Here is a 9,788-nt window from a genome sequence, read left to right on the forward strand (position 1 = left end):
CGTCCGCTGCAACCGACCCCCGCCGACCGACCCTTAGGTTTTGGTGTTTGACGCCAAAGGGGGAGAGGGTTTTGAGTATGTAGACTCAGGGGGAGCGAGCTTTAGGGGGAGCTAGTTATCTAGTATTAGCTTATTATATACATTTGAAGTTTATTTGTGTGATACACTATTACTTATGCATTCATGTGTTTACTTTCATGCATACTATATTATATATGTGATAGTGCTATCTACGTGGTTGTGATATTTGACATGTGTGATTTCTACTTTGCATTTTCTAAATGTCATATCACTTGTGTAATGCTCATTTGCTTTTGCTTCCGCGTTTATACTTCGAAGCAAATGAGCTTTGTTATTTGTACTCATGCTTAATTCATATCCTTTGAGTACATTGTGTTGGCTTGGGTCATATAAGCTTGACTAACTCTTTTGTTCTTATTGACAAAAGCTTATATGAACCAAGCCCGTCAAAAACCTCACTCCATAACATACTCGAGGTGGTATTGTCATCAATCACCAAAAAGGAGGAGATTGAAAGCATCTAGGCCCCTAATTGGATTTCGGTGATTAATGTCAATACAAAGTTACTATGACTAACGTGTGTTTTGCAGAGGCAATTAAGTTAGGTCATGGTAATGGAGATCGATTGGGCAATCGAGGTTGTCATGCCCCTACGATGGAAATCGTTTCGGTTTTCAAAGGACGGACAACAAGGTTAAGGATAACTAGTTCTAAGTGTCAATTGGAGTTGGAGAGACACTTAGAGTAGTTTAGGACTTTGTTTTTCCTTTGGCCGTACTATGAAGAGGGGTATGAACGGGTAGCTTGACCTAGTTGAGTCTAGTGAGTTAGGTGTGGTGCACACTTGTTAAAACTAGCTCTAGGTAGCTCCTATGAATGCCTAAGATCCTTTGGAGCAACTTCATTCACATATGTTCGAAAGTTGGAAGTGAATGGAGGGTCAAACACTGACCGAACGCTGGCTCCGGTGCAACCGACGCTGGCCGCAGGGTCCGGTCAGTTCATTTGACTGAAGTGAACAAGTCTGGTGTGACCGGACGCTGGAAGGTCATGTGACCGACGCTGAGGGCCAGCGTCCGGTCGACTCCAGTAAGGATCCAGACTTGGGAAAGAGTGACCGGACGCGTCCGGTCAGTGCTGACCGGACCCTGAGGGTTCAGCGTTCGGTCGAGTCCAGTAAGGTTCCAGTAAGGGTTTTATGCGACCGGACGCGTCCGGTCAGTGCTGACCGGACCCTGCCAGCGTCCGGTCGACTCGTTACTACTGGTTCGCAGGTTGAACTGACCGGAGCGTCCGGTCATCACGATCGGAGCGTCCGGTCGTCCCGCAGAAGCTCATAACGGTTTCGTTTTTCAGGCTGACTTATAAATAGAAGTTCCACTCGTGAGTGGAGTATCTTTTGCTCATTCAAACAGCTGAGAAACACGTTTGTGAGTGCCAAGAAGAGCAAGGTCCTAGTGAGGTGTTTGTGATTTGAGAATCCAAGAGAGTAGCTTCACTAGCAAATCAAGAGTAGCAAAAGTGTGCATCCATCTTCTCATTAGGCTTCGCGTGGTCAAGTGAGAGTTCGTGCTTGTTACTCTTGGTGATCGCCATCACCTAGACGGCTTGGTGGTGATTGGGAGTTTGGTGTTCACCCGACAGAGCTTGTGGGTGACCCAACTCAAGTTGTGAGCGGCTTTGAGTGATTCGCCGCGACGGAGTGTCGAAGAATCAACCCGTAGAGAGCACTTGATCCTTGCACGGATCAAGGGGGAGCTACACCCTTGCGCGGGTGCTCCAACGAGGACTAGTGGGGAGTGGCGACTCTCCGATACCTCGGCAAAACATCGCCGCGTTCCTTTCTCTCTCTATTTACTTTGAGCACTTACTTTGAGTATTTACTTTGAGCAATTCAATACTTGTTTTACATCCATAGAATTGCTTGCTAGAGTAAGTTTGGAACATTGGTTGCGAGGTTGTTGTGCATTAGTTTGATACAAACACTTTTCTAGGCACAAGGGGTTAATTGGGCTATCCGTAGGATTTGATTATTGCAAGAAAATTTAGAATTAGCCCAATTCACCCCCCCTCTTGGGCATCTTGATCCTTTCAGTGTGAGCAACAGCTAGTGGGAGGGCACCTAGACCACCTACAGCACAGGAAGATTGCTACAGGCCTATAGCAAGAAATAACATTGTGCGAATGGATAATCTGAACATGGTAAGGACAGTCATACTGAAGCAACAGAACTTACGCAAAAGCAGCATATCCAGCACCAGCATTAGATGAAGTCAAAAGTGCCGCAGAAGCAGTTGCTGATAAGTTGTCATGTCCACTAGGAACCAAATGGTTCTTAACATCACCATCAACCTAACAAGTAACAAATAAAAGCAAAACAGAAGTCAACCCCAAAGATCAGTATTCCAAACAAGGATAGATGACTAGAGTGGTTGATTAAACACCTTATCCCATTTTGACTTCTTGTTTGGTCTAGTCTCTTTCTGCAAACCTTCTGTAGGTACCGGTAGTGTACTGACACCAGCCAAAGCTGAGTATATATAACAAACATCAGAATAATAAAACCACATAAATGGAGGCTGTGCTCCATCCAGTACTGCCAAAATAGAAAAATAGGACTGCTTCATGTTCACTATACCTGGGATCTTCGGTATTGATGCACTAATTGGAGGTTGTACCCCTCCAGTAATAAATTCAACTTTTGGGCTCCTTTTCTTCTCCTGTTCCTTCCTCTCAAGTTCACGCTTCATTTCAGCTTCTGCATTCAAATAGTACGGATAAGATGTAAACTGGAATACCATTATATATCACCAAACAGACAGACTGAATGTTCAGTATTGGTGCCAAATATAATTTTGAAAAAAAAAATTATTTGCAGCTGAAATATCTGTCCCTACTTGCATAAGCACAACATCAATAGATATATAATTTCAGTTCACTTTAAAAATGAGTAACTCTTTTTGTGAGCTTATGGTACATTAAATATTCCATTTCTATAAAAAAAATCAACGACACACTAGATTATTCCATGTTCTGCCCGTCTATCTAACTTGGTGTTACATATACAGACCTGAATAGCTAGTTTAGCCTCTTAACTCTTATAGCATTTTCCTCAAAAAAAAGTGAGGCAAACATGCACCCTCGACAATTCGAGATAGGTGAACAATAGAACATTTTCTAAATGTCCCTAATTGACCAGGTCCTAATATTTAACCAGTAAAAGGGACTTTATTGTAACGCTCCCAAGAGGATAGTATATTGAACAAATACAAATACCTATCTCATCATAGTAGTCGCCCTTGTCATACCCATAAGGATCAAAAACATCTTTACCAAAACAGGTCCCTATCTGATCGATTTCTTGGTACCGCACAGCATGCTGCAAAAAGTCAGGATTTCTGTAGTCCTTCCTGTTGCGCACTTCAGCATTAAAGCTCTTTCCAGCCCTTTTGTATGCAAGGAACCTGTTAATTTTTTGCTGCAGAAAAAAACAGAAAACAATAGGTACTGAGTTTTAAGTAAATACTTGCAGTAAGAACCAACACAAGAATAACTGAATAAGTGTGAAGGTGTGTAGAGACATTCCTAGTGTAAATATTGCCTGAATAGCAATATTATCATGATGCTTTCACAAAACTTGAAAAGACAAGCAGACAACCAGAAAAAGAAGAATAGAAAAGCCTTCAAGCATAAGAATAGGTGAACTGATAACGTAAAGCTATCACATAGGACATAGCCTATTCTCGATAACATCCTGTTAGCATATACAGGTGTGGAAATATATGATGCAGATGTTTAGCTTTGCCTTCACATTACAGGAGAACATGATAGTTTCATCAATTTTAAATATAGATTATGGAGTTCATCGAACACAATAACAAGGAAGAGTGGAAGACATCCCACCATGAGCTGATATTTTGTACGAAAACGTGACAAAGTTGTTTAGGGTTGAAAAAATAGGTAACATAATTATTTGATCATAGGATAACCTGTAATGCTGCAGAGCATTTTGTAGTCACAGGTAGAGGAAGGAAACGACTCAATGGATCATCATTTTCACCATTGGTTGAAATACCAGTAGTTTCCTCCACCTGGGCATCTTCAGTTTCTGCTCTAGTTACATCCACTTCCATGTCTGTCCCTACTTGGTTCTGCTCGGGTGCATCAGGATGATGAGACATTTCTGCTGGAGTATTTGGGGTCATAATATTAACTGTGCCAGAGAGAGTTCGTTCTTCAAGATCCCCTAGAAATAAGATGGAAGGGTAGATCATATTAGATAATCTGATGGATGTTTGACATTGCAATGACTAAATTGCTCCAGACATGTAAACAGAAAACATAACTTATATGTATTTTTTGTACAGAGGTCAGACTGTACACACCAAGCATCCGATATAATTAAGTCAAATTAAAATATCAAGTACTCCAGCTATGTGATCGGTGTCTTCCTAAATAATGTATTAAAGAATGGGAATGCACAAATTGTTTTGCTTCACATCAATCAAATTGTTGTACAAACTGATAATTATGTGTGTGTGTTTTGGATCAGAACTGATTTAGGGTTGGATAACAAGCAAACTGCAATTTTTTTAGCTTTCTTCGAATTGACATAATCTTATGGCCTTCTAAATTGTTTGATACTCAACTTCGCACCAAGTTTAATGAGCCAAGCCGAAGTCAAAAGTCATTCAAAATCAACTCATTTTTGTTCTAAAAGAAAAACGAGTTCAATCAGAGCAGTTTTAAACCGACCCACCGAGTTAGGTCAATAAGTTTTTTGTCCAGACCAACTTATAATCATGAATGGAATTTTTTTGAAACCATATGGCATCTTCATGCCTGTAAAATAATTTACACTTCCTGGGGCCTACGATGCACTTTCAGAAGCTAAACACTCACAGATTTCCAAAATGTACTTAGCCAAGGTTAAAGAACCTACATCGTTGTGCCATATGCCTAATGGGGGCTAAAGGTCCATCTGGCCCAGGCGCCAAGGGCAGCAGCAGCGCTGCCTAGGGGGTAGGCGCGCACGGCAAGGGCGGGCTCCTGCCGCTACACTATCCATACTCGTAGGATCTTCAATAAAGGAAAGAGAATAGGAATAGGATTGGTTGAGATTAGATAGATAGGGAGGAATCCATATCTATAAGGACTTCCCTCATTAGATTACTTAGGATACAAGTCTACTCAGGACTATAAATAGAGAGGCTATGTAATCATTGAGATCAAGAAAGAACAGCCTCAGGCTTATCCTCCCCTTCCCTCTCCCTCTCTCCCTGCGCCAACTCCTCCTCTCCCTCACTCTAGCGCCGCCGCCTTCTCCCTGTGCCGCCCGCCCACACCCCCCTAAACCCTAGCCACCGCAGCCCCTAGGGCCCCCTCCCAACAGGGCTCTTACACGTTGTTACCAAGATTAACAGTAAAATCAAATGCATTGGTACCTCTAAGTGTTTATGTTTCAAGAGGATGCTCTTCAGGGCACGCTTATATCAGCAAATGCACCAGTGGGAGGAGGAGGAATAAAAATGTCAAAAAATCACTCATCTGACAGTTTGTACAAGAGCACAACAATTTTCCTAAAAGCATGCAATAAGATTTGACCGAAACAGTCCACTGAATCTAGTTAATCATCATAACCCTATTTTTTTCTTGCGTTGTAATGCAAACCACTAGACAACAGTCCACTGGATCTAGTTGATTATCATAGAAGTTTACTTTCTTTTTCATTGCAATGTCACACAAGAGATCACAACCCTATAATATTGCATCTTTGTATAGCATTAAAACCCGTTCAAGATCAAGCAGACCAAAATGTAACAAGTCAAAGATGCCAAATCTAACCAGTCCACTAGATCTAATTGATTATCATAGAAATTTACTTTCTTTTTCATTGCAATGTCACACAAGAGATCACAACCCTTACTACATTACTATATATCGCATCTTTGTGTAACATTGAAACCCGTTCAAGATCAAGCGGACCAAAATGAAGTCAAAGATGTCAAATCTAACTGCATAATACCCATATCAAGACATGGAATGGAGAAACAGTCTAACATTCTAGCATATTGCTTCACATCATGATCTCAAAATAACTACTGGTTGATGGGGATGTGTACATGACTAGTTGCAATTAAAGCACATAAGGTGACATCATCGTACTTTCAGCCATATGAATACAATAACTCGATGTGTTTGATAATTCTGCTTGGCCATGGCCATCTCTAGTAATATCATGGCATGGCTACTATGCATGATATTCACATGAAAGTAAATTGAATTACAAGCATGAGTAGAAAGTAACATAAGAACAATTCAGATATCCTTAGTTCCTTACATAACACATTTTCTGCAAACCGGTTGGGCTAAGTTTATTTGATCTGTATTGAAACTTATATATAACTTAGTACATGGTCACAACTAGGAACTTACCGTCCGCGACCTGAGCATCCGAGCCAAATCTGTGTGTGTGGCTCATGATCTCCCCATCCTGCAAGCAATCCATACTAATATCATCAATTAGGAAAACGAGCAGGTTACAAACAGTATAACTGAAACACATACTTCACCGGTTCTACCTCCTGCTCGGGCGACATAGCCGTCTCGTCGTGCGCATAGTCCACGATTGCAAGCGCCCCGCGCCGTGGTGGGCGCGGCAGGTCGGCCGGCGGCGCGGAGGATGGTCCCCGTAGCGGGGAGGGGGACGACACTGCAAAGGGCGACGAAGAGCGCCGCGAGGGAAGTGGCGGAAGTAGCCCCCGCGCCGGGGAAGGGTGGGGACTCGCTAGGGTTTTGAGACCGGCCGACTCCTCGGGACGGGGAGGCGACGGAGGCGCCAGGGAAGGGTTAGGGTCCTCCGCCCCGGCTTGTGGGGACGGCGGCGAGGAGGAGGGGACGGCGGCGGGCGGCGCTGGGGAAGGTGGGTTGGGCTCGTCGGCGTCCTCCTCTTCCTCGTCGTCGTTGTACATCGAGAAGAGGGCGGCGATGCCCTCGGTATCGGACGCCATGGCGAGGACGGAGATTGAGGAGGGAAGGGTTGGATTTGGGGACGATGCGGAAGCGAGGGCCGAAAGCCCGAAACGGCGAGGAAGGAGGCGGAGGATTTCGGGGTAGCAGCAGTTTTGGCGAGTCTGCGATGCGGAGTGCGAACCTGATGCCGAGTTGGTCTGTATCCGAGTAGGCTGGCAAACAACGATGGCACGGGGTGCACGGCCCATGTTGTTCAATCAAACCTAAAAAATGTCATTCTCGAATCTCGATTCGAAGAAATCAATCATTTTCAATTTAAATATATATATAAGAATTAACTCATATACTCCCTTCATTTCTTTTTACATGTCACATTAGTTTTGTTCTAAATCAAATAGTACTATTTTTGACCATCCATTTAAATAAACCTTTATGTTTTTACAACATATAAATTTATATATTATGAAAGTAATTCTCATGGTGAATCTAAAGATATATATATCTTACAGGATCCTATCTTATATCATGAATCTATATATATTTTTTTAAAATGGATAGTCAAAAACACAAATATTTAACTTAGGACAAAGCTAATACGACGTGTAAATAAAACAGAGGGATTAGTTATCACACAAGAGAGTTGCGATCAACAAGAATAGAGCGAGCAAGAGTAAGACAAAACGTCAATTAATCCATGTTGGAGCACAGAGAGTTACCAAAAATTCGGTGATACCCTCATCCATTAGTGAATATCCTTTTGCGACTCCGATATGGTGGGTTTCAATGCCATACATCAGTCTATTCGTTTGGCTGTGGCTTGTCGTAAATGATCGTAAATTTTTAGCCGGAATAGTATTTTTCTCTCACACAAACCAGCCAACAGTACTTCTTCATACACCAGCAACGATATGAACCAGCCAACCGAACATGCCGCATATCTTTCGGAGGCTCCTTACAATAGCTCCACTGAGAAAGGTCACCAAAAGACTTGGATTTGCAAAAACCTTTTCAATCAGGCTATTATTAAAATAATGGATAAAAAGATTTTAAAAAACTCTAGAATAAATAAGATGGCGCTATTTATTATTTTCTACTCTCTTCGTCTTGAAATATAAATATCGAATGTTTAAAATTTATCTTAGATTGTAAGGTATTCTAAATTGCTCAACCTCGTCCATACGTGTCCGCCTTTTAAAATCCATCTATGAATGACTGTTGAACATGTTATCAAGAATTGGCATGTTCGCTGGTTGGTTTCTGGGCTGGTTTGGGCTGGCTGGTGCTGGTTTATTATGAGAAAAAAATACTATTGGCTGACTGGTTTGGGCTGACTGAAACCAACAAGCGAACCGGCTGAATGACTCATGTAAGTTTTTTTACGACAAACATGCTTTATTTCAACAGCATCTAGCTGTCAACGGACTTACAGAGTACAAGGGTACAGAATGCAGTGCATCCGTTAATGGGCACTGTGAAACATGAGGTGTGTTCGAATAAACACACGCTGGACTTAGGGGGTGTTTGGTTGCACCTTCTAAATTTTAGTCGCTGTCTCATTAAATGTTTGGACACATTCATAGAGTATTAAATATAGACTAATTACGAAACTAATTACATAGTTTGCGACTAATTTGCGAGACGAATCTTTTAAGCCTAATTAGCCCATGATTTGACAATGTTTTGCTACAGTAACATGTGCTAATGACGGATTAATTAGGCTTAAAAAAATCGTCTCGTGGAGTACTGACGGATTATGTAATTTGTTTTTTTATTAGTATCTGAATACCCCATGCAACATCCTCCCGACATATCTCCTAAATTTTAGTCACTGGATCCAAAACACCTCCTTAGAGAAGGCAAATGAGAATCTGAAAGAGCCTGTCTAGCTAGTCTGTCTGTCGTTTGGTTTTGAGTCCTCCGGATCTTTGAAATTCTTGTGCTCTCTTTGTCTTGTGTAGTTACTGAAAAGCTGAGTGAAGTGTTTGACCCTCCTATCAGGGGTATTGGTTTGATAGAGGCATTCACGAAGTGCACAAGCTGTTCAATGACAAGAAATTTATGTCCTGCAGATTGAGGCGGTCGGTGATAATTGCAGCTAGCGCCAGAGCAGCAGCTTTCGCCATCAGGACAGATGTTGACTCTGTCATCACCGCCTTGATGTCGTAGATGGTTCGAGTCGGTTGCACCTAGGTGTTGATGATGATGAAGACTCCAATTTCTAGTCCTTCTTGGCAGAAGGGCGGGAAGATCAGGCGAAGTTGATGCATCAGTGTAGCATCTGATGCCTTGTAGTAGTCCAGGAAGTTGGACTGTGTATGTGTCCAGCAAGCTCCTCCCGTATCTGTCCGCCTAAAACATTGTTGATGACTCATGTAAGTTGGTACCGTAATAAGTAGCATGCACGCCTGCCTTTTAAAATTATGCCTTATTTAGAAATTATAACCAAGCTAACAACCAAACTAATTAGTGATGATGAGCAAATTATTAGGTTTTTTTTTAACAGGCTTTAGTTAGCTAGTATTTCAAAACGGATAGAGTAACCTCTCGATCCATCGTCGGCACGAAAGGGTTCGTTTCTGTTTGCTCTATTTTAGCGATTGCCATTTTATCTAAAAGAAAACAGATTTAGCGATTGCAGCACGAGCACGACAAAATCTGGGACAAGCTAGCGAGAGACAGGCTTTGCTTTTGCCATACTACTCGACTACACTTGTGCAGCATCTCCGCGATCAGTCATGTGGGCTTTCCATAATAGGTGAATTTCACACGAGCCCTTCTGAACGGGCAAACAAACC

The 9,788-nt window shown here is 42.2% G+C and overlaps 1 protein-coding gene across 2 annotated transcripts; it reads right to left on the reverse strand.

Annotated features, from left to right (window-relative positions):
• Positions 1-1,975: 1,975 nt before the first annotated feature.
• On the reverse strand, positions 1,976-7,204 carry LOC136532733 (uncharacterized). 2 transcript variants are annotated; one of them, XM_066525322.1, is made up of 8 exons: positions 6,589-7,204; positions 6,457-6,530; positions 4,011-4,267; positions 3,298-3,499; positions 2,660-2,779; positions 2,466-2,551; positions 2,258-2,373; positions 1,976-2,152 (listed from the first exon to the last, which is right to left on the reverse strand). In XM_066525322.1, the coding sequence occupies exons 1-8, from the start codon at positions 7,029-7,031 to the stop codon at positions 2,113-2,115; spliced, it is 1,338 nt and encodes a 445-aa protein (XP_066381419.1). In that variant the 5' UTR covers positions 7,032-7,204; the 3' UTR covers positions 1,976-2,112. The 2 variants fall into 2 exon arrangements, with proteins under 2 accessions (XP_066381419.1, XP_066381420.1); XM_066525323.1 differs by having other exon boundaries at positions 1,979-2,152; positions 6,457-6,514; positions 6,603-7,203.
• Between the last annotated feature and the right edge of the window lie 2,584 nt (positions 7,205-9,788).

Source organism: Miscanthus floridulus, unplaced genomic scaffold (assembly GCF_019320115.1).
Source record: "Miscanthus floridulus cultivar M001 unplaced genomic scaffold, ASM1932011v1 fs_698_2_3, whole genome shotgun sequence".
Classification (NCBI taxonomy): Eukaryota; Viridiplantae; Streptophyta; class Magnoliopsida; order Poales; family Poaceae; genus Miscanthus; species Miscanthus floridulus.

What these genes read in the sequence shown, in the direction of transcription:
- LOC136532733 (XM_066525322.1), bottom strand. Translation starts at nt 7,031, where the DNA reads ATGGCGTCCGATACCGAGGGCATCGCCGCCCTCTTCTCGATGTACAAC. An exon ending in AATGCTCTGCAGCATTACAG is followed by an intron (nt 3,500 to 4,010) that starts GTTATCCTATGA and finishes TTTTTTCTGCAG; the next exon opens with CAAAAAATTAACAGGTTCCT. An exon ending in AGAAGTCAAAATGGGATAAG is followed by an intron (nt 2,374 to 2,465) that starts GTGTTTAATCAA and finishes GTTACTTGTTAG; the next exon opens with GTTGATGGTGATGTTAAGAA.